This window comes from Pleurodeles waltl, chromosome 3_1, assembly GCF_031143425.1.
Source record: "Pleurodeles waltl isolate 20211129_DDA chromosome 3_1, aPleWal1.hap1.20221129, whole genome shotgun sequence".
Classification (NCBI taxonomy): Eukaryota; Metazoa; Chordata; class Amphibia; order Caudata; family Salamandridae; genus Pleurodeles; species Pleurodeles waltl.
Genome location: NC_090440.1, coordinates 617,675,501 through 617,702,823, shown reverse-complemented (window position 1 = coordinate 617,702,823; position 27,323 = coordinate 617,675,501). Strand labels below are relative to the sequence as shown.

Here is a 27,323-nt window from a genome sequence, read left to right as displayed (position 1 = left end):
TCTCCCTTACAGGGCAGGCCAGACCTCCTCTCGCGGTCACAGGGGCAGGTTCTACACACCCAACTCCAGAGCCTGCACCTTCATGCCTGTGGATTGAACGGGAAATCTGAGTTCCTTTTCTCTCCCGCCGGAGGTGCTGGATGTTATTTTATCGGCCAGGCGACACTCCACCAAATCAATCTATGCAAGCAGGTGGGCCAGATTTGTCAGTTGGTGTGGAGAGAACCAAATTGATCCTTTGAAGGCTCATTTGTTTGATGTGTTATTATTTGCTTTAACCTTGGCACAGAAAGGTTGTGCAGTTGCCACAGTTAAGGGCTATTTATCAGCGCTGTCGGCTTTTCTGTGCCTCCCAGACCAACCCTCTCTGTTTAGGTCACCTTTGGTATTGAGGTTCATTAAGGGTCTCACTAATATGTTTCTGCCCACTCCGTTTGTTATGCCATTACTCTCTCTTCCTTTTACCCTCCGCCTCATCCATCCAAGGAGGAAGAGAGGCTTCACCGGTAGGAACCACGAAGAGCGTTGAGCTTCTTTGTCGACAGGACGAGGGAGTTCAGGCAAGACGATCAGCTCTTCGTTGGATATGTGGGGAAGAGGAGAGGTGGAGCAGTCCACAAAAGAACGCTGTCCAGGTGGGTCATTCTCTGTATCAAACTTTGTTATTTCTTAGCAAAGAAAGAACCCCCTGTAGGACTCTGAGCTCATTCCACCAGAGCTAAGGCTGCTTCATCAGCCTTGAGTAGGGGTGTTCCTGTGGTTGACATCTGCAAAGCGGCAACTTGGGTCTCCCTCCATACTTTTGTCTGGACTCTGAGGTCAGGGGGGATGGCCATTTTGCCCGCTCAGTGCTGTAGGATTTCTTGATTTGACTATTAAGGCACCCACCTCTGGAGGTGGTACTGCTTTGGGACTCTATTCTTGAGGTGAGGAATCTACAGTTAGTTGTATCCATCAGAAGAACAAGTTACTTCCCTTCGGTAGCGCCTTTTCTGGTGGATACATTATCTACCTGTGGATTTCTCGTGGGCACTCCCGCCGCCCCGTTGCTTGATTGGTCTTACCACAAATTCCTTGGGTGAGCACCGGTTTATTGTATATTTGTATTTAATGATGAGATATTTATGTACATATTTATTTATATATATGGTATTTTTCAAAGGAAACATGTTTGGATATGTATATATATAATTGTTTCCATATGAGTGTGGTGTTTCCATTAGTATCATTCCATATTGTTGCAATAAATGGTATATAATTTTATTTGATGTAATTATATTTCCCTGCAAAGTCAATGTTCACCTGTTCGCCTCAAAGGCACGTAAAAAATGGTGATAACTGACGTCTGCACGTCGACGAGGGCTTCTTATTGCCTGGATGACGTCATGCGGCGTTGCGTGAAGTCTGGCAATTGTGACATCATCGTTGACTGGCTCATGTTATACTGTGTTTTCCAATGAGCATGAGTCATAATGAGGAGGATTTACTTTTGAGTATGTCTCACAGTATAGTTTATTCTCCTGTGAGTTTGGGTCGGCTTTCATGGATATTTCAGGTATTTCATAGTTCATCATCTTGAAAAATACATGTGCTCCTTAGCAGTGCATCCTGTGTCTCTTTAAGGAGGAAATTTGATATTTTCCTTTTGTAATGTGTGTTTTTTAACCATCTGTTAAATTTGCGTTTTAGTAACGAGGAGAAGACTTTTCCTATCTAGCAACATGGATATCTAACATGTCACCTGTATGCTTCTCAAACAGGGTTTTTGTCAAATGAGAACTTAGGACACTGTGAAATTAATTAAACCTCCAGTCTCATTTTAACTAGGTTTTTGGTGCCTCCTAGTCTGCGCAAGATCGAACATTAGAAACACTTGTAAAGTAACTCTGCTTAATACTAAAATACCATGAGCTCAGTGAGCCAACCAGATATGGTAGAGGGGAAAAAAGTACAGATTATGTTGGTACTCTTATGGCACCTGCTTGCGTGGTATCATGTTGGTTTCTGGTTTTCCTAGAGCGGGCCAGTACGACTCTTTGTTCCTTACAAGAGGCGAAGAAAGGAGAATGAGGTCTCAACAACTCCAGCAAAGAAGGAGTCCCCAAAGAGCATCACCTTACTACCTGCTACTGCTGCAACCACATGTATGTTTACAGTTGTCACATGCTTTCTGGTCTTTGTCTTATTATTATTAGTGGGCTGGCAGCTTCGTTCAGTCATTGAAACTACAGTGGTTTATCATCATGTGAAAATATGAGGCATTAACAAACGGTCACAAAGCAAAGATAGTAAGTTATGTTCAGGTTGTTCCAGTACGCATTCAACATTGTTGTTGTGATAGGCCAGCTAGCCCAGAAGTACTGAATGTCATTATTTGAGTTATCTGGTTTCCAATGCTAATCATACAACAACATTAAAATACAGAAAGAGAAACAGATAGGAGATACAGTGCTACTCATTATTCATATTTGTATACTCCTTTAGTTCAAATGAGTTAACTTACAATTCCTGAATATATTGTGACAAGTAAATGGACTTACATCACAGCAAACAGTCTCAAATGTCTGGATTAAATACTGAGGCCCAACCTGCTCCTCTTCCTGCCTTTAACTTCCAATTTTAAATCACGTGGTTCATTTTTACAGAAAACTCTGTGACACTCCTTAATAATTGTCATAGCGCCAATGTTGTTTCAATTTAAGACATTCACTTTCCTCATACATAGGTGGAAACAAATTTCATTGATGCTCCAATGGTTTAAAACTTGTTTTATTATTTGTGTCTTCTAATTAACTTTTGTTTCCAGAATCTGTTTGTCACTCCGTTTTATTCTATACTCTGTACTGCAGTCTAAACTCTTTGTAGATATGTCTTGGCTTGGATCAGCATGAGAGGATAGGACCGTAGAGTATCAAGCCAAGATATACCAACACAGAATCTAAACCGCAGCTATGAGCCTTGAAAAAGCCCTGGCCTTGCAGGCACCTAAAGGGGCGAAACGTGTTGGCTAAAAGTACTCAATTTGATGTATTATGTGTACAGGTACTTAGCTTGATGAATCATGGGAAATAAGTCAAATTAAATCAAGGCTACCAGCACTTATGTACCACGGCTTCAAGTGCTTATTCTGGATGGATTATGAATAATAAAACAACTTTAAGCCAACGGAGCACCAATGAAGTTTGTTTTCACCTATGTATGAGGAAAATGATTTTCTTAAATTGAAACAACATTGGTGCTATTACAACATCAAGGAGAACTGGACACACATCACATAAAATAAACCTCAAAAGTCGGCAATCAGTCACGTTGCTTGATTTGAAAACTCTGGACATCAGTTTCTTTCTTCATACCCCCTTACTCTGCTGAAATAATTGCTATATAGTCTAACTGATATTACAGAGTGGCAATAGAATTGTTGTTGCTACTAAGTATGCAACAGTTAGACAAATCTCTTCAAAACTTTGCCGACCTTTTCTTCCTTCTACATAGGCAGATGATGAAAAGTTTTGCGGCGATTGGTTAAGGGGGGGCAAAGATAAAACGTGTGTCCCAAAACGCGTTTTTCCCCACCAATGCATTTTCCATAGACTTTTGTATCTTTAAAATAGCTAAACGAAAATAGCTGAACTAATTTACACAAAATTTGGCAGGATCAGAAATTATGGTTTGCAGATGATCCTTTGGGGTACCACAGGTAAGTAGGGGAAGTATTTTTAAGTTCTAAGGCATTTTAGCTTAGTGATATCTGTATCTGCAGTATTTTTTAGAAATGTTGCTGTATTTTGCGGTCCATAATGATGACAAATCATTATGTGATTGGGGAACGACTACCTTTCCAAAAGTTAAAGGCAGCCATGTTGTTTTAGGTCCACTTGCCTTTGTTCTTCGTTTTGCCCTTAGGTGTAATGAAGTATAAGGTTTGATATTTTTCCTCTACCTATTAATTCTTTATGAAAGTGGTAATAGGTAGAGAAAATATTTATAACTTTATTTATTTTAAAAAAAAATGTACAAAGTACAGCCGTACTGCTTCTGGAGTACTGCGGTATCAATTTAAAAAAAAGTGACAATATGTTAAAAAATCAAAAATACATTGTTGTACCCAATATTTAACAAATATCTGGTACTACAATGTACTTTTCATTTTAATCTGTGCTGCAGCCCTCAGGGGCCTTCCCTTAGTACCCCATGCCCTAGGTACCGGGGGTACCATTTACTAGGGACTTACAATGGCAACTAAAGATTTTCCAATTGTAAAAAAAACAGTTGTGCAGTTTTAGGGAAAGAGATCTGGCACTGAGGTCCTGTTTAGCAGGACCGAGTGCACTTTCAGTCGAAATTACACCAGAAACAAGGCAAAAAGTGTGGGGTACCATGTCAAAAGGGGCACTTTCCTACACTACTATATGCCACTCTACTTTAAATCTCTGTATGCCAGTAATGGTCAATGGTATTCCAATCTACACCACTCCACTGTACGCTACTCTGCTGCATGCCACTCCAGTCTACCCCACTATACTGTATCCCTCTCCACTCTACAACACTCCACTCCAAGATATTCCACTCTACTACATTCCACTCCACACCATACGCCACTCTACTCTGCAGCACTCAAGCCTACGCTGTTCCACTGTATGCCACTCCAATCTACACCACTCCACTCCAAGCCATTCCACTGTTCGCCAATCCACTGCCTAGACAAATTTGCACAGCGCAATCCACACTAAGGCTCTCATTATGATCTCGGCGGTCCAAACAGTAGACTGCTGAGATCACGCCGCGGCAGGACCACCAGTGCTGGCGGTCCTATGACCGCCATATAATGACGCCTGGCAGTCGGTGGCGGAAGTGGATGCTGCTCCACCCTCACTGCCACGTCAGCCAGACACCGCCGCGCCTTTTATGATGCAATAATAGGCGTGGTGGTGTATGGAGAGGAAGCGCTGCTGGCGGAGCAGCATCCAGGGAGCCCGGTCCCTCCCAGAGCAGCGCCACCGAAAAGTTAAGTGCTGCTGGGGAGGGAAGGGGGGTTGGATGGTCCTGAACAGGGGTGGGGAGGGGGATGGTGAGGGGGGGTTGGGGAGGATCTACAGGGAGATCGGTGGAGTTGGGATAGGAGTTCGATGATGTGGGTGGGGCGGGTCTAGGGGTTTGGGGGCAGTGGGGGTGAGGGGCTGGTGTGTCACATACTGGTGACAGAAATGAGAATTCCTGTCACCAGTATGCTTTCTGCCAGGGATTACCTGGCAGGGTATCCCGCCAGGAAATCCCTGGTGGAAATGGGATCATTATCCCACCGGCGGTCTAGGGTCGACCCCCGGGTTGAAGGTGGCTGCCTTCGGCCGAGCGGTTGACTCAGCCCTTGTGTGGGTGGTAGTGAACTGGTTGCTTTGCAGCCAGTTCACTACTTGCATCATTATATGGCGGTCAGGCACCGCCATGCCGTCAGCGGTCACACCGCCACTGCCGGAGTGCTTGACCACCAAGATCATAATGAGGTCCTAAGTTTGTAATCTTTGTATCCCATGAGACTATGAGGATGAGGACTGTGAGGCCTGCGCTGTGTTCGTGCCGAAGACTCTCAGGGTTCACCGAAAACAGAGAAAGGAACACCACACACCAATGTACAATAGCCAGAAACCACAAGCTTTGCTGAAGAATCTGGGCCTTTCCAGCAGAGACGAGGATACTGTCAGAGACTCCGAATCAGCCCACAGGGGATCAGATTTAGAGATCCTCAAGGGGGATGTCAAGAAGTGTGCGGTGAAGAAGTTTGCGAAGGACGTCGAAAAGAGACCAGAAAAGGTTAAAAAAAAAAGAAAAAAAAGAAAACAAAGCCAAAAATCTCATAGACTAAGATTCCAGAGAAAAAGTTGAACAAATCAGCCCGATGTCTAAGAAAACAACGATCGAGGGTCAGCCGCAAATAAGGAGTACCACGGATTGCAACCCAGGGATAGGCAGACCATCGAAATCGATGAAAACCACCTCAGGTTGAGAGGTCCTGAAAGAAATCCTGAAACCTTCGGAGGAAGAACAGCCAACACCAAAAAAGAGAACATCTTCGACACAGAACTTTGAAAGAGACTTAGAGGTGGAGAAGAAGAGATGAAGATCAGAGGTAGAAATGGCAGTGCTCCTTCAACACAAGAAGAGTTTGACTACGCACTAAAATAATTCAAGATTCCATGTAAGCCTTCCATGACTACAGACATTGAAGAGGAAGAAGCAGCCTTAGAATCCCTGGCGACACCAGATCCTAACAGAGGAGGCAGAGTTCAATGACCCCGAAGGGGAGGCGGCAGTAGGGGGCTTTGAGGACGAATGGAATGACAGAGAGTCAAACAGAAGGCCAACAACTACCCATCGAGACCATCACCACCTGAAGACCTTACACTCTACAATAGCCTAGTAAACAAGGCAGCTGAAATGAATGTAGTGCCTTTAGAGGAAGAGAAAGGAGACTTATGCTTTCTCTCTGAAACTATTATGCTATCAAGCAAGGGTAACCTATACCTTCCAATGCTACTAAGCATTCTGGACCAGGGCAAGACAGCCTTTAAGGAGCCAGCTGCAGCTAAGGGCGTTACTCCAAGAGTAAAAAAGAAGTACAAACCATCTTCGAAGGACCCCAAGTACATCCAGAAGAACACAGTGGCAGACTCTATCATTGTCACAACTGCCAGTAGGAGGAGTAATGCACACACCTCTACAGGCCCACCCTCTGAGAAGGAAAGCAAGAGACTGGCTATGGAAGGGAAGAAGATGGAAAGGGAGTCTGTGACGCTGTTTCGCATAGCAAACTCCAGTGCTCTTCTCAATAGATATGGCCACCAACAATGGGAGGAGAGCGAGGTGCTAATGAAGAAGATTCCAGAGAACGATAAAAAGAGACCAAAGTCAATTATCCAAGAGGGTAAGAACATTGCCAACACCTGTCTAAAGTCAGCACTGGATGCATCTGTTACAGCCAGTAGACAAATGTGTATAGGCACAATTCTTGGGAGACATGCTTGGCTCCTAACACAAAATTATTTGGTGAAGAGGTAGACGAGCCTTCATAAAAAATGTAAAAGGACAGTGAAACTGCAAAGGCAATTGGTGCTCTACAGTGCAGAAGCACTTTCATAAGGGGGTGGAAATACACCCAGAAGGCCCACAGGAAGGAGATCCTTCTCGACACGGCAGCAATAACAACAAGAAACTCAAAGCGGTACACACTAGGCTACTCAACAAACAGGCCATCAATAGTGGTTACACTCCGCAAGACAGCCCTTTTATGGTAGAGGGAGAGCTAAATAAAGAACAAAACTCCAGAGAAGGAGGAGCAACCACTAAGTGACTTGAGAACAGAATCAGACCCCAGCACAACACCAGTCGGAGGCAGAATAGCGCAGTACTCAAAAGAATGGGCAAACAATCAATATAGACAATTGGGTTTTAAACGTGGTATGCCACACCTACAGTATAGAATAACAAAGACTCCACCCCCAAACCCACCAAAGAAAAGAACGTATCAGGAAGCAGAACTTGTATAACTAAGGAAAGGGGTAAAAGACCTCTTGCAAAAACATGCAACAGAAAGGGTACCATCAAAGGAGTTCAACAAAGGAAATTATTCTCCTTATTTCCTGGTGTCAAAACAAGACTTCACGGTAAGGCCAATCCTGGACCTCAGATTCATAAACAAATTTGTTTGCACACAACACTTCAAAATGACAACACTGCAAGAGGTAATCCTGCTCCTGCAAAAGGGGGGCTAAATAGCAACAATAGACTTAAAAGACGCCTATCTACACATACCCATGAATTAGGTGCACGATTCAGGTTTTGCCCTTCAGCATAAAGTACGCACCAAGGGTTTTAACAAAATGTCTGGCAACAGTTGCAGCATTCCTAAGAAGAAGGTGATCCACGTCTACCCTTACTTGGACCACTGGTTAGTGAGGGCAAAAAAAAGTAAAAATGTCAAAAGGACATTCTAGCAGTGATCACAAACCTACCAAAACTGAGGTTCTCTATAAACCAGAAAAAATCATCCCTGCACCCACTACAGGAAACTATTTTCCTAGGGGCAAGACTGAATTCGAAGGTAGCATGGGCATATCCAACTTAGAAGAGAGTACAGGCAATCATAAAACAAACTCATCATTACTAGAGGGGGCAATCTCTGACAGTGAGGACAGTCATTAAACTGATGGGCATGATGGCATCATGCATTCCCCTTATAACCCACGCAAGACTACACGTGTACCCATTCCAGGGGTGGGTATGCAACAATAGGTTACAAGCCACCGGAGGTGGGAAGGATCTAGTGGTTGTAACAGCAAAGATACAGAAAGCTGTACAGTGGTGGACATGCAAAAACATACCTCTGGGGAAGACTTTCAAGACAGCAACTCCATCAGTGACCATCACAAAATACGCACCCCACAAAGGGTGGGGAGTTCACACAGGCAATCTAAGAATTCAGGGTCAGTGGAACAGTACAGACGCAATAAAGCACATCAACTTCTTAGAAATTAAGACAGAGCTGCTAACCTGAAGGCCTTTCAAGCACATGTAACACGGAAAACTGTACTGATTCAGACACAGCAGAAACAACATTGTTTTACCTGAACAAACAGGGAGGCACAAAGCCGTTCACCTTAAGCAAACTAGCACTAGAGATATGGCAACGGGCGATACCACAGAGGATCAACTTACAGATAAATCACCTGCCAGAGAAGTACAATGTAGAGGTAGACAGAACGAGCAGACAGGAAAGCAGTTCACATGAAGGGGAAATAAAACAAACCCTAGAAAAAATCTTCAGGCTCTGGGGCAACAATCGTCCTGTTGGCAACGGCAAAGAACAGGAAATGACAATTCTTTGTCTCCAGGTTTCAACACCAATGAGAAGGGGATGCCTTGTCACTAGACTGGTCAGGGAGATTTGTCTACCCTTTTCCACTGATTCCTCATATCAAAGGTACCGGAGAAAGCGAGGCAACCAGTGACGGACCTATTTCTGATAGCCCCACAATGGGCCAGTGAAACCTGGCGCTCAAATCTAATTGAGCAGTCCAAGGGACAGATGATCAATATCAGAGGGGAGTGAGGCCTCCTCACAGTGCAGAAAGGGCAAGTGTTCCATCCAGAACCAGCAACACTCAATCTGGCAGCATGGCGCCTCAATACATAGAATTCGGACACCTGAACTTGCCACTTAGAACCTTGGAAATACTAAGGAAGGCAAGAAAACCAACAATGAGACCATGCTATGCAACAAAATGAAGAAGGTATTTCCTGTGGCACATAAAGAACAATACTCTAGATATAATATCAAGACAAGAAAGAGTACTAATTTATCTCACCCAACTGTTGGACAGTGAGATTAATTATTCATTCCTCAAGATCCACTTGGCAGCAATTGTGGCTTACACCCGGCAAACTTCATGTAAACGTTTTTTCACCTCACCAGACAGATGATGAGCCTATGCACAAAGCGGAACACTACTATAGCACGCTGAAAACTGCCTTCCTAATAGGACTCACATCGCTACGGAGAGTAAGTGAACTTCAGGCATTAACAATTCAAGAACCGTACATACAGATACACAAAGACAAGGTAGTTCTCAGAACAAACCCTCAATTCTTACCTAAATTAGTAAGCATGTTTCATGTCAATCAAAGCATTCAGTTACCAGTGTTCTTTAGGAACCCACAGACACAACTAGAAAGAACCTTGCATACCCTTGAAGTGAGGAGAGCACTAATATATTATCTATGAGAGACCAAATAGTTTCCTAAGGGGAACCAATTGTTTATCTCATATGCTAAATCCAGCAAAGGTTTGCCCATTACAAAAGGAACAATTGCACGATGGATTGTGGAAACAATACAAACATGTGACTCCTCAGCAGGGAAGTGTCTACTCTCTCGCCCTAAAGCGCATTCAACAAGAAAGAAGGGTGCAGATCTAGTATTTATGGCAAATGTGCCCAAGCCACTATCTGTGCAGCAGCAACATGGGCATCTCCCCAAACATTCACCAAACTTTATTGTGTGGACATACAGATGAATAAGGAAGCTCAGGTGGGACAGAAGTTGCCACAATATGCGTTTGCAAACTCATCCTCAGTTCATCTCATCCAACCCAGGTAAGGGCAAACTGCAACATAATCTAATGCACAGCATGCGAATCCAGAAAAGGATTCATGCTTCATAATAAAATGGTTACTTAACAGTAGTAGTAGTTTTGCAGCTTGAAGAGTTTCCTGAATTCACATGCGACCCACCCACCTCCCAGGAAATGACAACAAGACAAACAGGTGGGAAGATGGTCAGATATAAGGATGAACTGTAAACAAAATATATATAGAAAAAAGAGAGAAGGAAAAAACAGAAAGAAAAAAGAACTTAAAGATGTCTACCACGCACAGGAACTTCTGGGCCGCCGTCTGACGTCGCACTGGAAGTGGGCCTAGCACCAAATGGTGCTCGACGACGCCCATGAGGAAAAAAAAGAAAAAGGAAAACTGAGATAATTCTGGACTCAACCAGTAAATGGCAGAATAATGCACAGCATATGAATCTAGAAAACTCTTTAAGCTGCAAAACTACTTCTACTGGTAAGTAACCATTTTGTTATGCTGGAGCACCTTTAATGCAAAACCAAAGAATCTCCTCAGACCCATATGGCGTTGTCATATTCATTGATGGTTTCAAAATCTGGTGGGGTTCTCCTATAGTTTTCACCAAACTCCTAATGTGGACTCCCACCTCCTCTCCTCTCTGTGGATGGATTCAGAATTGACTCTTGGGCTCCATCAGGCCAGTTATTTATACCATCAGAAGCCTCATAACTCTAGAAGGGCATCTTCTCCCTTCCTCTGTCCACCATTTTTAGGGTCGAGCCTGCGTTGCATGCGCTCGCCCATGCGTTTCGCAGGGAGACTCTTTTGTATTTATAAAAGGGCTCGGAGCCCTGTCAACTTCACATCAGTGTTTTTTATTGGTTGGTGGGCTTCCCTAATCAAATCTGCTTGCTTTCATTCGTCGAAGGCACGCATATGGCATGCCTTTTCCGGTGGCTAGCCCTCCTCCAGCGCAGCGACCAAGTACAGAAAACATGCGAGGCTCGCTGTTTTCCATCGGGCTCGTGGACTTTTTTTTCTCTAATTTACGAGCCCAATCTCGCTTGGCAGAAGTCGAGCGCTTTAGGTACTTGATTTCACGTTTTCGGGTTATGTACATAAATGCACTTTTGCCCGATAGGTGAAAAGTGGGGTTAGGAGTTTACAACGCGATAAGCTCTAACATGAGCAAACGCGAGACCCGATGCATTGTAAATGCTTGTTGTAGATTGCACCTGAATAAACCTTGTGCAGCTGCCACAGAGAGAGACAAAGGTGGCTTTCTTGGTTGATCGAATCTTTCATCCAGGGCGACTCCATGGCATACATGCCAGCATCTATGATGGATGTGCGATGAATGCTCTCTTCTTCTGAATCTCCCAAGGCAACAGGCAGTAGTCACCAGAATCAACAGGAACGCTCAGGGGCCTTTCAGTAGCTCCCCACAGCTTGAGAGCTACTGAAAGGCTTCAAGATTACGCCTGCCTTAATCTTGAGTTACGGCCAGCGGCTAGGCTCCCCTTCATGAGCACACACTATAGCCTGCTTCAGTGTTGCCATCCATAGGTGGCTTTGCTAAGTTCCTGCTTGCTTCTCCCAAAAGTGTCATCTGTCCAGAATCATGGTAAAACTCAGTTGTATGCTGCAGGGTCTCATGGAGATCATCAATCTCAGAATCTCAGTGAGGTCAGGACTGCATGATTCCTGGTCATAGCCACACTTCGTCTGCCCAAATGGGGCAAAAGAGAAAGTTAAGTCCTCGTTTGATGATGAGCCCTAAGGACAGCTCCTTTTTCATTGTGCTGAAATTTGCCTGGATGGAAGAACATTTGGTTCCAACACTGATGCTCTGGTCATGCCTGAAACGTGTTATAGTATAGTAAAAAAAAAGCAGAGAACAATGGAATTAATCGGAGCCACTGGTAATTACTGAGGGACGCATCCAAGTCCATTGTTGTTTTGCCCACTGTGACACATCAATTTTGATCCAGCCATATGCAAATCAGTCTTGGCCCTGCTCAGATAGGAACAGTCCAGCCCGAACTACCAGGTCAGCTCCTTCCAGAACTGGACCCTAACACTTGTTCAGCCCTTATTGGGGCTAATCAGTCAAGTGTAGCTTAGTTGCAGTGGCTCAGTGATCACTTGAACCACATTTGTACATTCCTGTCACACTTTGGGTTTCGGGATTAGGGATAAAGGTAATATCTGTATAGAAGATGACTCAGAGGCTGTTAACCCATGTGCCCTCACACCTCTAGCTTATCTTCAGATAAAAGTCTGTTCACATTGGTTGTATGTAAAGCACTTGAGTTGAATTTGCCCTCATCAGATGCAAAATTTAACATATATCTTGTAGACCTCCTCTACAATTTCAGAGCCTTTGCTACCTTATAATGAGGCACTTTTTGAACCTGTCCTGGGATGCTAAGGAAAAATCTTTCTTGGGCCTGGTAGTCCACAGACAAATCCGTAGATAACAGAGACAAGTCATGAGTGATCTGAAGTTCTTGTTGTCACTCTGGAAAGTATAGTTGTTCAGGCCTCCTCCACAAAATTTAATTAAAATGCCTTTCCTATTGGCCATAGACAGAAATTTCAAGAGGCTGGACTCCATGGGCTGTAAAATCTTATCCTTTGGTGAGCTTGCCCTCTGCACAGCCAATGATACAGGACTTCTAAACTCTTATGTCCATGCCCATTAGATATTAACAAAAATGACCACCATCAGCCTCCCTGACCACATGGTGTAACTTCCTCAGACCTGGTGTATGGTGGTTTGGATGCTTCCAAACAAAACTTGAAGTGTGGGTTTGATTCTCCAGACTCCATGGATCAATCCATGAACAAGGCAGTAGCCTTACGCCACCATGTCTGAATTTGTTCCACAGGCTTCTCAGGAGATTTCCAAGACACACGTAAACATGCTATGCTTTTCAGTAGTAAGCAGCAATTTGGTGAAAAGCCCACCACCGCTTTGGAACACTTACAAAATGGCAGGGCTGCGCGTGCCTGCTGGTCCTGGCCTCGCCAGCGAGGTAGTTCCACCAACAGTGTTGGAAATCTTGAATCTTCTCTAGGCTGCCACAGTTCCAGCAAGATCAACCTTCACAATCAGTCCAGATGCCCCCTTCAATTGTACTCCTCCTTTCAGGGTACTGATGGATCTCAGGGATGCCATCTTGGACAACAGCAGCACATCCAGTCACCACTATCTTCTGCTGCCTCTGCTACCTCAAAAGCTCAAAGGCCCTTAAGCCAAGCCTCCAGTTGGGGAGGGTGTCCTGTTTTTCCACCAGTTGGTAGACCATCTTGATGGCTCAATTGGTCAGACAATTCTGTAATAGCTGAACCCTACACTTCCTTTCTGCCATCCTTCCACTTGAATGTGCTCTCTGCCACACACCTGGATTTCGGAGACCAATATTTTTGCCCTGCTGAACAAAGGAGTGATAGAGGAGGTGCCTCTGTGGGAAGGGGGCGTGTTCTTTTCCCTTTGCTTCGTTGATCCTGCTCATTTGTTAGTACAAGGTGAAGATGTCCTGCCTCAGCCAAATTGTGTTGGCCCTCAATTTAAGGGATTGGCTGGCAACCCTGGACCTCCAGGACGCCAACTTTTTTCCTCCAATCCTGTCTGCCCAAGATGTTCGCTATGTGGTCCCAACACTATCGCTTTATGGTCCTGCTTTTTGGCCTGACTGCATCATGTTTTTTCATCAAAGTTCTGGCTGTTGTTTCAGCTTTACTGCAGAAATGCTTGTCTTTCCTTAAAACATCCTCATTCCAGCCACTGCACAGTTGTCCAGTTCAACTTCTTACTCTGAAGACTGTTTACTGGTTGGAATAAATTCAAGCTTTATTGTTTGAGAACCTCAGGCCTACTCACACTGTACACTGTTGTGGTATTCCACGTGGGCAGTGTGGTGATTTTACCCTGTCTGCCCTTTCTACTAAAAGGAGAATCTTCCATTTTTCATCCCTCCGCCTCCTCCCATCTAGGAGGAGGATTGGCTGTATATCCTGGCCACCATGTCTGCAGTATCCTGTTACATGGACCACACTAGACAGTAAAGAGCGGATGATCAGTTAGCTTAGAATGGCAAAGTGGCGACTGAATACACCATTTTGCAGTGTGCTGTGTTCTGTGTCTTGATCTGCTCCATTTTGTTATAGAACGTCCCTCTGATGAGTGATCATACACTAGAGCCATGACTTCTTTCACAGCTGTCACTGGTAGTTGGCATTTGCCTGGTAGCTATGTGGTAAAACGTTTGTTAAATATTACAGCCTCACAGCCCATACTTGCAGTGATGGGTGCCTTGCTGAGAGCTGTGCTGCACGACTTTCTTGGTTAACTGGTACTATTCAATCCAGGCTTATGAAAGGGATTGCCATGGGACATATTCATAAAGTGAGGAATCTGGAGTAAGATGTGTCCTTTAGAAGAAAACATTACTTACGAATGGTAAGAATAGTTCTGTTGGATGCATAATCTTCTTGCAGATTCCTCCCTCCTCTATGATGAATTAGTGATGTCTCTAATAAGACTCCACTGTATGCAAGCATAGATCCTGTGCTATCATTCATTATCTATTGTTTGTAAACGTACACCTCGGTGGGACGTGGAAAAAGTAGCAGGAACTGAAGCTATTTAGTTCTCTCTATATAGTCTGGTGTCATCACATCCAGTGAGGGAGACGTTGCCTGGCACCACTGGCGACCATGGAACGCTATTGCTGTTGGTTCTGTTTTCAGTGTGAACCTGGAGAATATTTGTAAGGAAAGGGATCTGTGGGTACCAGAAACATTGTTGCTGAATGCAACTAACTTTTTCTTTAGTTTATTTGTTACCTTCTACCTTTAAACATGGGCTTTGTAGTCAGTATTAACCTGAGAAGTGTAGTTGTGTGCCTACAGTTCCAGAATATGGTTCACATTCTTTGAAATAAGCCAGTGTGTTAACCACAGAAACATGCAAAGGGTGCTTGTCGGTCCCTGAACTGAGTGACACTATCAATAACGTTAGTTCACCACTTATATAAGTAGCTAAAAATGGTCGTAGAATTCTCAGCACCAGGAGATGAAGAAGCTTAAGAGCCACAACTCTTAAGAAGGTAAGCAGTCTAACAGTGTTTTGGCCATACAGCCAGTAGAGGAGTTTATTGAAAATTACACACAAATTATTGAAAAAACACACAAGTAAAGGGTACAACTTTATTTGTATTCGTCTTTCAAATTTATTGTGACAGATGAGCAGAAGCTCTCTTTATTGAAGTTGTGTAGTTAATAGCACCAAGCACTGTCACACTGTGCTGTGCAGGGCACAAGTGGTGTAGTGTCTATCTCCAGCCAGAAGGCCATTACGCAGCATTCTGCATCTTGCTAGACATGAGTCAGCTGCAAAAGGCTTACAGCTACATCACTATGTAACATGCTTGTTGGTTGACGAGTACTTTGATAGAGGCTAGTGTTTGATCACTCACACAAAATACACCTATAGAGATACAGTACATCAGCATACAAACAGTACTTCTGCTTTATTTGATAATCAGTACATTTTAACATAGCTCAGTGAGTTAACACCTGCTGCTGAGGTATGTTACTTATGCAATCCCTGATCTTCATCATACATAGTTCGATAAAGTGAGTACCATTTATTTATTGACTATGAGAAACAAGAAGTGTTTCAGCAAGACTTATTAATAAAAAAACTGTACGTTACAGTATTTAGAATTTGGTGTTAAACATTATGAAAATGGTTAGTATAATACAGTTGTGTGACACAAGTAATTTAGAATATATGCGTATTTACATTAAGGCAGTAAGGGGTAAGAACGGGTTGAAAGAGTGAAGATTAGATATTGGCTACAGCTACTCTTTAGTTTGAAGAGAAGAGTCTAGGAGGCAGGGTTGAAGGTGTGGAGAGAGGAGGGCATGGCTGTGGCAGTTATGAAAGACTTGAGGTGCAGCTTGTTGAAGTCTGGCAACATAGAGCTCTTGACGCGAGAGAAAGTGGTTTGATGATTTGAGGACTGAATGTGGCTGAGGGTGCGCAGGAGAGACTTGTTTTTTTGAGTAGGAGGATTACTTCAGCTTGAGGGGTGATGTGTAAGAATACATTATTTGATGGATTTGGAGGGCGTCAGATGTGAAAAGTATTCGATGGAAGCTGCTGAGGATAGGAGTGTATCAAGGATGATTGTAAGGGTAGGTATCTTAGAAGAAAACAAACTGAAGCAGAAAAGCGGAAGCTGAAAGAGGCAAAGGGGGAGTGTACTGCGAGACAGAAAGAGAAGATTGTTGATAGCGTGGGTTAGTTGCTGTGCTAAAAACCTAAAGAGATTATCAGATCTTGAAAGGAGTGAGATATAGCGATATTCAGAGCTGGATTACACTCACAGCACTCGTTTCTAGTCTTTCTGGCTGCCCATTGATTTTAAGTTTATACCATTTTAGGAGTGCCTACATTTTTGTGTTAATAGAGACACTGCTTGCAAAGATTTGGGGCTGCGGACTTGAGGTGATTGGTGTGAAGCTGCGCAGAGGGGTAGTGAGTGTCAAAGACAGCACTCTGTGTCTCCCTGGTGTGACTGACTGAGGACGAATGAAGGAGAGGCTCCAGGTAATTATATATATTTGGTCCAGGTATGCAGGCTAGAATATTGGATTGGAATAGCAATAAAACCTGATATGTCTAGTGCACGGAAGCATCAAGACCGAAGCAGTGGTTATTACGTAAATAGTTATCTTTATTACATAAAATAGTTGAATGTTACGTCCTTCCTATCCTCACCCTAATTTCCACAATACACAAATAAGATAGATCCATACTTTTTAAGTGTAAATACATGCTGTGTTGTGAGGTTTGGACCAGATTCATTAATAATGCACTGGATGTCCTGGTCTTCCTCTAATTGTGGACAAATACCTCTGTTTTCAGTCACAGTGACCCCTTCTGGACAGATTACTACCTCAGAAGCACTGACGTTTGACCATGCAACCACACCCGAAGCAGCAGCCATCATTTCAGACAGCAGCACTCAGGGCGATGTCTTCTCCGGAGCCACTGGTATGTAATAGGTAGTTACAGAATGCTTCTTCTAACTTGGCAGCAGCAGACCAAAGCAAACCAGGAGGATACACGTCTATCATTTGTTTGTGCTACAGTGTTTGCAGTTGTATTAATAAAAGATTTGAACAGCTTGTGTTCAAAATGCACACCCCTGCGTAAGCCCTTCCAGCTCTGTTTGGTTCAAAGTCTGTAACATTCTGTTTGCAACATGTGATGTAGAGCACGTGCTGTGCTGTCTCCCGATACCTAATTGTGGGCTCGAAATACTGCAACTTGTTTTTCTTGACTCAATGTTTAGCTTTCGAGTGTGCATAGAATGACTCGTGATTATTCTCTCCAAAATTCACAATGTCTCAGTGCACAGACATCACTGCCGATGTGTTTTTTTAGGCCACCATCGATTTAAGAATTGAGGTTTTTGTGCTCCTTTTGCAGAACTGCATCCTTATGGGAAGTTACAAATGGAGTTAATCCCCTTGTTGCAGAGTTGAAGCACTGACTGGAAACTCATGCATGCGTCCCACTTCCAAATAAAGATAACATAGAGGCTTTAGTAGGTTAGAAAATACTGTCCCCAGTTTATTTTTCCATTGACTCACAGCTCAGGCCCCTTTTGGAAGGGGCCATACATCATTTTGACAGGTGCGTCATAAATCATTCTGACATTTTTATGACCCTTCTGTGGTCATAAATTATTTTGACTATCCTTCATGAACTAGTTTGAAATTTTATGATGCACCAAAATCTGCAAAGCCATAAATCACTCTTTGCATTATTGCATTGCCATTACCTGTCAATCATAAATCAACTTGCCATAAATGAATCAGTTTTGTGAGGAACAAGAGTCTTTGTGCTGGCCCTTGCTCTTTGATGTGTGTGTGGGGAGGGTACTCCTTTTTACTTACCCTTTTAGACTTAACTCACTACCTTTGATGGTTTGTTGCATCCTGCCCTCTGATGGACCTGGGCTGCGAGTGCCGTGTTTCCTCTCTACTGACTGTCTTACGTGCTGTAAGGCTTCCCAAGGTAAGTAGTCTTGCCATGCCGCCATTTCGGGTATGGGCTCCCCACCATCCTTGATTTCCTTTTCACTATGCTGCCAGTGGGTAACCACCCAATAATGGCTCCCCCCTCACCTCCAAGGTTTTGGTCCCTTCATTTGCAAACAGCTAGCCTCAAGTCTGCCAATAAATTGGCCCAGAAAACCTGTATCCGTTCTGGGGACAGGTGTACACCGTCGCTGTGAAAGTATTCGGGTCTCTGTAGATTGATGAAGAATGAAAGAGTGCCTGACCACTTATCCATCAGTTTTGCGCTCTGTACCTGTTGTGATGCAAGCGCTAGATGGTCAGACCTGTCCCTCCTCCCTGCCCCGCCGAATGTAAAGCCCAGGGGCGGAAGGGCTGGGTGTAGATTGGGTGGGGAGAGGGCTTTGAGGGGGAGTGGCTAGCTGAGGGTCTGCCCTGTCCTGTGTTTGCCTGGTGCACTGCCTCCTGACATAGCTTCTGTATGCGTTGACGCGCCATCTCCCCACCGCCTTGTTGCCTTCCGGCGATGTCCCAAAGTGGGCTGCTCAGGTTGCCGCCCCTATGTGGAAAGAGTGTGTGCCAAAGCGATCCGCTGGTAGCTCTGCCTTGGCCAGTGCCATCCTCAGTACTATCTTGAATTAGAAAACACCCAGGCATTCTCTATTGCTATGTATAAACAGGACCTCTTCCCCTGTTTGCCTCAGAGCCAAGTACCTTCTGATGGGCATAAGGCATGGTCAGAGAGGCACCTCAGTTGCACCTTGACGCATCCACTATTGCCCACAAGCTGTCTAGGAATGGTGTCATCTGATGTTCTGCTTCTGGTGCCAACCTCCTGAACTTGTCCATCTAGAAGCGAGAGAGTGTATCTGCTTGAGCATTATTCACCTGAGGACATGCCGCTCTTTTACGTCTAGATTGCTTGCCAGTTGCATTCTTACTAGGTATGGGTTTAGTTTCAGTACTCGTGGGCCCCTAACTGCACCCTTATTAATGGTGTGAACTACTGACTGGTTGTCTGGCCATAGAATGATCTTCATGTCTTTTAGCTGGTCCTGCCATGCAGTTAAAGGCACCACTATGGGGAACAACACCAAGAGGTTAATGTTTCTGGTAAGGCCTGCCCTTGCCCACTCTTGGGGGCCATCTCTTTGTGCACCACCTGTTCCTAAGTATTGCCAGATGCATCTGTGTACAGCACTATTCGCTTGTTTAACACGCAGCCCTCTATCCCGAAAGGATTCCATTAAATTCTTCCAGGAATGTCACCCACATTTTGAGGTCCTCCTTTACCCCTGATCCTAACCTTGTGTGGTGGTGGCTTTTCTGCAAACCCTTGTCAAGGGCATGAGTCTTTCTGCAAATACCCTTCCTGCTGGGATAAATCGTGCAGCGAAATTTAGTTTACCAATGGGTTCTTGGCTCTCCATTAGCATGTGTTTCTCCTTCCCAGCCAATGTTTTGACGTCCTTTCTCATATCCTGCACCTTGTTTGCCGGCATGAGGGGGTGTGTCCGCTATGGAATCTAGCTCAGTGCCCAAGAATACCAACTTTGTAGCTGGGCCCACTGTATTGTCCCTCTGCTAGTGGAACGCCTAACTCAGCCGCTTGCTGTTGGAAAGCTCCCAATACTTCTTCACACTCTGACACCCTTGGGCATGCCTACAAAGAGTAAGTCATCCAGATAGTGTAGTTGCCATCCTTTCGAGTGCCTCTTATGTAGAGTCCACGCCAGGAAAATGCTGAAACGCTAGAAATAGGCACAAGATATTGAGTCCCCTATGGGTAGCGCTTTGTCAAAATAGGTATCCCCTTCAAATTTGAAGGCCAAGAGGTGGTATCTTTCTGGGTGTACCAGGAGTAGTCTAAATGCAGACTCAATGTCTTCCTTTGCAATCAGGGCACCCTCCTTGTTGAGCGCATGACGACTAGCACCCACTGTACGAAGGTGTACCCCCAATGTGCATTCTTCGGGGTTGATCCCATTATTTACCAAGCCCCCCTCCTTAAAAGAGACGTGGCGAATTAGTCTGTATTGGCCTGGATCTTTTTTAGGCACCACCCCTAGTGGCGAGATGACCAGGCCCGGAGGACTGTTGTTCCCTAAGGGGTCCTCCAGTCTCCCCAGCTCTTTCTCCTTCTTGATTTTCTTCTATATCGGGATGCTCCTGCTGCTGAGCGAAGGTTCTTTGGTTACTTGTTAGCAATGACCCCTTTAAATGGAAATCTAAAACCTTTCTTAAAGCCTTTGCACAGCATCTTTGCACCCACCCTGTTATCATACCGGTTAGTTGCCTGAGCCTGTGTATATATGGGGAACCTGGCCAACTCCTATGCCCCCCCACCACCAAATGCCCCAACGCCGGGTTCCTGACTTTGTGTCCGCACAGCCTACTTCTGGGTCCGCTGCGCACCTCCCCAAGTTTCAAGCCTGAGCCCCCCCTGCCCACCTGAAGCAATTTTATGAGGCCATGTGCCTCATATTTGGGCTGACGAAACCCCCTACGGCAAATTTGGGGCCTGGTGACTCGGATGGGGGTCCTTCAGGTTCCGCACCGGCGGCTCCGGCCCTGGCCTCCGAGGGCCCCTCCGTTCTTGGATCCGTGCCAACGCCAGTTATTCCATTGCTGACTATATCAAGATGCTCGGCTGCTGAGCGAAGGTTCTATGGTTACTTGTTGACAATGACCCCTTTAAATGGGATTCTAAAACCTTTCTCAAAACCTTCGCACCATCTTTGCATCCACCTTGTTATCATACCCGGTTAGTTGCCTGAGCCTATGTGTACTTATGGGGAACCTGGCCAACTCCAATACCCACCCCTCTGAGTTCCTGGCACTGAGTTATAGGGGCTATTTCTTCTTTTCTTTATGCTCCTTGTGATTGGATCCCTGTCTTTTTTGCAATCTGTTTCCAGGTGCCCTCTCATGCAAATGAAACATAAGTGCCTAAACTTACAGGATGGACCCCAGGTATAATCATCCTTGTTGAATTTGAATCATACTGCTGATGCACTTTCCCCAGCCTGTGGTACCCTTCCAGTGTGTGTAGTGTGTTTGTCTTTGAAACTGCTTCTGCTTTTATTGCTTTCCCCTGGTTCAACTCCCGCAAAAGGACTCCTTCCCCTTTCGGGACCAGCTTGTGCCTTCCCTGAATGTACCCAGAAAGGTCCTCCTCATCCTATTCCATGTCTGGGTGGGCTGCATTTTCAAAGCAAAAACAACAAGTGATGGACGGAATGCTGAACATTGTCAAACACTCACCCCCAGTCATAGATCTGGGTTTAATCCATCGTTCTTTTGCTCACCATGCCACCCCAGTTTGGACCCAGCCATATGCAAATCAGTATTGACCCTGTTCCTCATGGGAACAGTCCAGACCGAACTGCCAAGCCAGGTCCTCACTGGACCAGAAACAAGCATCCTGGGACCGGTTTCGGGGTTTCACCCCTCATCAGCCAGGCTAGCTTGAATCCAGTGGCGGACGGAATGCTGAACATTGTCAAACACTCACCCCCAGTCATAGATCTGGGTTTAATCCATCGTTCTTTTGCTCACCATGCCACCCCAGTTTGGACCCAGCCATATGCAAATCAGTATTGACCCTGTTCCTCATGGGAACAGTCCAGACCGAACTGCCAAGCCAGGTCCTCACTGGACCGGAAACAAGCATCCTGGGACCGGTTTCGGGGTTTCACCCCTCATCAGCCAGGCTAGCTTGAATCCAGTGGCATGGGAAGCACGGGACCCACGTCTGGGCATACCCTTCCCACTTAGGGCGACAAAGCAAAAACAACAAGTGATGGACGGAATGCTGAACATTGTCAAACACTCACCCCCAGTCATAGATCTGGGTTTAATCCATCGTTCTTTTGCTCACCATGCCACCCCAGTTTGGACCCAGCCATATGCAAATCAGTATTGACCCTGTTCCTCATGGGAACAGTCCAGACCGAACTGCCAAGCCAGGTCCTCACTGGACCGGAAACAAGCATCCTGGGACCGGTTTCGGGGTTTCACCCCTCATCAGCCAGGCTAGCTTGAATCCAGTGGCATGGGAAGCACGGGACCCACGTCTGGGCATACCCTTCCCACTTAGGGCGACAAAGCAAAAACAACAAGTGAAGGACGGAATGCTGAACATTGTCAAACACTCACCCCCAGTCATAGATCTGGGTTTAATCCATCGTTCTTTTGCTCACCATGCCACCCCAGTTTGGACCCAGCCATATGCAAATCAGTATTGACCCTGTTCCTCATGGGAACAGTCCAGACTGAACTGCCAAGCCAGGTCCTCACTGGACCGGAAACAAGCATCCTGGGACCGGTTTCGGGGTTTCACCCCTCATCAGCCAGGCTAGCTTGAATCCAGTGGCATGGGAAGCACGGGACCCACGTCTGGGCATACCCTTCCCACTTAGGGCGACAAAGCAAAAACAACAAGTGATGGACGGAATGCTGAACATTGTCAAACACTCACCCCCAGTCATAGATCTGGGTTTAATCCATCGTTCTTTTGCTCACCATGCCACCCCAGTTTGGACCCAGCCATATGCAAATCAGTATTGACCCTGTTCCTCATGGGAACAGTCCAGACCGAACTGCCAAGCCAGGTCCTCACTGGACCGGAAACAAGCATCCTGGGACCGGTTTCAGGGTTTCACCCCTCATCAGCCAGGCTAGCTTGAATCCGACAAAGCAAAAACAACAAGTGATGGACGGAATGCTGAACATTGTCAAACACTCACCCCCAGTCATAGATCTGGGTTTAATCCATCGTTCTTTTGCTCACCATGCCACCCCAGTTTGGACCCAGCCATATGCAAATCAGTATTGACCCTGTTCCTCATGGGAACAGTCCAGACCGAACTGCCAAGCCAGGTCCTCACTGGACCGGAAACAAGCATCCTGGGACCGGTTTCGGGGTTTCACCCCTCATCAGCCAGGCTAGCTTGAATCCAGTGGCATGGGAAGCACGGGACCCACGTCTGGGCATACCCTTCCCACTTAGGGCGACAAAGCAAAAACAACAAGTGATGGACGGAATGCTGAACATTGTCAAACACTCACCCCCAGTCATAGATCTGGGTTTAATCCATCGTTCTTTTGCTCACCATGCCACCCCAGTTTGGACCCAGCCATATGCAAATCAGTATTGACCCTGTTCCTCATGGGAACAGTCCAGACCGAACTGCCAAAAAAACGATGGATTAAACCCAGATCTGTGACTGGGGGTGAATGTTCGACAATGTTCAGCATTCCGTCCATCACTTGTTGTTTTTGCATTTTTCGCCCTAAGTGGGAAGGGTATGCCCAGACGTGGGTCCCGTGCTTCCCATGCCACTGTATTCAAGCTAGCCTGGCTGATGAGGGGTGAAACCCCGAAACCGGTCCCAGGATGCTTGTTTCCAGTCCAGGGAAGACCTGGCCTAGCAGTTCGGGCTGGACTGTTCCCATGGGGAACAGGGTCAAGACTGATTTGCATATGGCTGGGTCCAAACTGGAATGGCATGGGCAGCAAAAAAACGATGGATTAAACCAGATCTGTGACTGGGGGTGAATGTTCGACAATGTTCAGCATTCCGTCCATCACTTGTTGTTTTTGCATTTTTCGCCCTAAGTGGGAAGGGTATGCCCAGACGTGGGTCCCGTGCTTCCCATGCCACTGGATTCAAGCTAGCCTGGCTGATGAGGGGTGAAACCCCGAAACCGGTCCCAGGATGCTTGTTTCCAGTCCAGGGAAGACCTGGCCTAGCAGTTCGGGCTGGACTGTTCCCATGGGGAACAGGGTCAAGACTGATTTGCATATGGCTGGGTCCAAACTGGAATGGCATGGGCAGCAAAAAAACGATGGATTAAACCCAGATCTGTGACTGGGGGTGAATGTTCGACAATGTTCAGCATTCCGTCCATCACTTGTTGTTTTTGCGTTTTTCGCCCTAAGTGGGAAGGGTATGCCCAGACGTGGGTCCCGTGCTTCCCATGCCACTGGATTCAAGCTAGCCTGGCTGATGAGGGGTGAAACCCCGAAACCGGTCCCAGGATGCTTGTTTCCAGTCCAGGGAAGACCTGGCCTAGCAGTTCGGGCTGGACTGTTCCCATGGGGAACAGGGTCAAGACTGATTTGCATATGGCTGGGTCCAAACTGGAATGGCATGGGCAGCAAAAAGGGGGTGAATGTTCGACAATGTTCAGAATTCCGTCCATCACTTGTTGTTTTTGCATTTTCAGCCTGAAACCTTTGTCATAATCAAGCCAAGCATCCCCCACAAATTACCTCTGTACCTCATGTATCTTTGACTCAGAAAGCTGTAAGTCCTTTGCACAGTGGGGGAATGTAGGAAGTTGGCTCTGTATGTACTATTTCAAAGTAAGGAATAGTATGCACAGAGTCCAAGGGTTCCCCTTAGAGGTAAGATAGTGGGAAAAAGAGATAATTCTAATGCTTTATTTTGTGGTAGTGTGGTCGAGCAGTAGGCTTATCAGAGGGTAGTGTTAAGCATTTGTTGTAAACACATAGGCAATAAATGAGGAACACACACTCAGAGACAATTCCAGGCCAATAGGTTTTTGTATACAAAAAAATATGTTCTTAGTTTATTTTAAGAACCACAGGTTCAAGCTTTACAAGTAATACTTCAAATGAAAGGTATTTCAGGTAGGTACTTTAGGAACTTAGAATTGGCAAAATAGCATATACAGTTTTCACATAAATGACATATAGCTATTTTAAAACTAGACACTGTGCAATTTTCAACAGTTCCTGGGGGAGGTAAGTGTTTGTTAGTTTTTGCAGGTAAGTAAACCACCTACGGGGTCAAGTTTGGGTCCAAGGTAGCCCACCGTTGGGGGTTCAGAGCAACCCCAAAGTTACCACACCAGCAGCTCAGGGCCGGTCAGGTGCAGAGGTCAAAGTGGTGCCCAAAACGCATAGGCTTCAATGGAGAAGGGGGTGCCCCGGTTCCAGTCTGCCAGCAGGTAAGTACCCGCGTCTTCGGAGGGCAGACCAGGGGGGTTTTGTAGGGCACCGGGGGGGACACAAGTCAGCACAGAAAGTACACCCTCAGCAGCACAGGGGCGGCCGAGTGCAGAGTGCAAACACGCGTCGGGTTTTCAATTGAAATCAATGGGAGACCAAGGGGTCTCTTCAGCGATGCAGGCAGGGAAGGGGGGGGGGGGGGCCTTGGGGTAGCCACCACCTGGGCAAGGGACAGGGCCTCCTGGGGTCACTCCTGCACTGGAGTTCGGATCCTTCAGGTCCTGAGGGCTGCGGGTGCAGAGTCTTTACCAGGCGTCGGGATCTGAGGAACAGGCAGTCGCAGTCAGGGGGAGCCTCGGGATTCCCTCTGCAGGCGTCGCTGTGGGGCCTTAGGGGGGGCAACTCTGGCTACTCACGGTCTCGCAGTCGCCGGGGAGTCCTCCCTGAAGTGATTGTTCTCCACAAGTCGAGCCGGGGGCGTCGGGTGCAGAGTAGCAAGTCTCACGCTTCCGGCGGGAAACGCAAGTTGTTTTAAAGTTGCTCCTTTGTAACAAAGTTGCAGTCTTGGGTGAACAGAGCCGTTGTCCTCGGGTGTTCTTGGTCCTTCTAGAGCAGGGCAGTCCTCTGAGGATTCAGAGGTCGCTGGTCCCTGGGGAAAGCATCGCTGGAGCAGTGTCTTTAGAAGGGGGGGGAGACAGGCCGGTAGAGCTGGGGCCAAAGCAGTTGGTGTCTCCGTCTTCTCTGCAGGGTTTTTCAGCTTAGCAGTCCTCTTCTTCTTAGCTTGCAGGAATCTGAGTTCCTAGGTTCTGGGGCGACCCTAAATACTGAATTTAGGCGTGTGTTTAGGTCTGGGAGGGCAGTAGCCAATGGCTACTGTCCTTGAGGGTGGCTACACCCTCTTTGTGCCTCCTCCCTGAGGGGAGGGGGGCACATCCCTAATCCTATTGGGGGAATCCTCCATCTGCAAGATGGAGGATTTCTAAAAGTCAGTCACCTCAGCTCAGGACACCTTAGGGGCTGTCCTGACTGGCCAGTGACTCCTCCTTGTTTTTCTCATTATCTCTCCTGGACTTGCCGCCAAAAGTGGGGGCTGTATCCAGGGGGCGGGCATCTCCACTAGCTGGAGTGCCCTGGGGCATTGTAACACGAAGCCTGAGCCTTTGAGGCTCAATGCTAGGTGTTACAGTTCCTGCAGGGGGGAGGTGTGAAGCACCTCCACCCAGAGCAGGCTTTTGTTTCTGTCCTCAGAGAGCACAAAGGCCCTCACCACATGGGGTCAGAAACTCATCTCTCAGCAGCAGGCTGGCACAGACCAGTCAGTCCTGCACTGAACAATTGGGTAAAATACAGGGGGTATCTCTTAATAAATCCAACACTGGCATCAGTGTGGGTTTATTATTCTGAGAAGTTTGGTTCCAAACTTCCCACTATTCAGTGTAGCCATTATGGAGCTGTGGAGTTCGTTTTTGACAGACTCCCAGGCCATATTCTCTTATGGCTACCCTGCACTTGCAATGTCTAAGGTTTTGCCTAGACACTGTAGGGACATAGTGCTCATGCACCTATGCCCTCACCTGTGGTATAGTGCACCCTGCCTTAGGGCTGTAAGCCTGTTAGAGGGGTGACTTACCTATGCCATAGGCAGTGTGAGGTTGGCATGGCACCCTGAGGGGAGTGCCATGTCGACTTAGTCATTTTCTCCCCACCAGCACACACAAGCTGGCAAGCAGTGTGTCTGTGCTGAGTGAGGGGTCCCTAGGGTGGCATAAGACATGCTGCAGCCCTTAGAGACCTTCCATGGCATCAGGGCCATTGGTACCAGGGGTACCAGTTACAAGGGGCTTACCTGGGTGCCAGGGCTGTGCCAATTGTGGAAACAATGGTACATTTTAGGTGAAAGAACACTGGTGCTGGGGCCTGGTTAGCAGGGTCCCAGCACACTTCTCAGTCAAGTCAGCATCAGTATCAGGCAAAAAGTGGGGGGTTAACTGCACCAGGGAGCCATTTCCTTACACAAGCCTCCCCCCGCCAGCCCACAGGCCAGGAGACTCAGCCAAAGCTGGGAGAGTCTTCCTAGTCTGTCAGGCGAGGAAGAGTAGAGGAAATAGGCTGGTTTGTTGCAG

The 27,323-nt window shown here is 46.3% G+C and overlaps 1 protein-coding gene across 3 annotated transcripts in view; it reads left to right on the top strand.

Moving 5' to 3' along the window:
* Positions 1-27,323, top strand: part of DEAF1 (DEAF1 transcription factor) — a 360,680-nt gene that overhangs the window by 166,465 nt on the left and 166,892 nt on the right. For all 3 annotated transcript variants that reach the window (XR_011201388.1, XM_069223092.1, XM_069223091.1), the window contains 2 exons: positions 2,018-2,144; positions 17,062-17,190. Coding sequence is in view for 2 of the 3 variants with exons in the window: in XM_069223092.1 (XP_069079193.1) it covers positions 2,018-2,144; positions 17,062-17,190 (256 nt within the window). In the remaining variant the exon portion in view is untranslated. The remainder of the gene's footprint in view (positions 1-2,017; positions 2,145-17,061; positions 17,191-27,323) is intronic.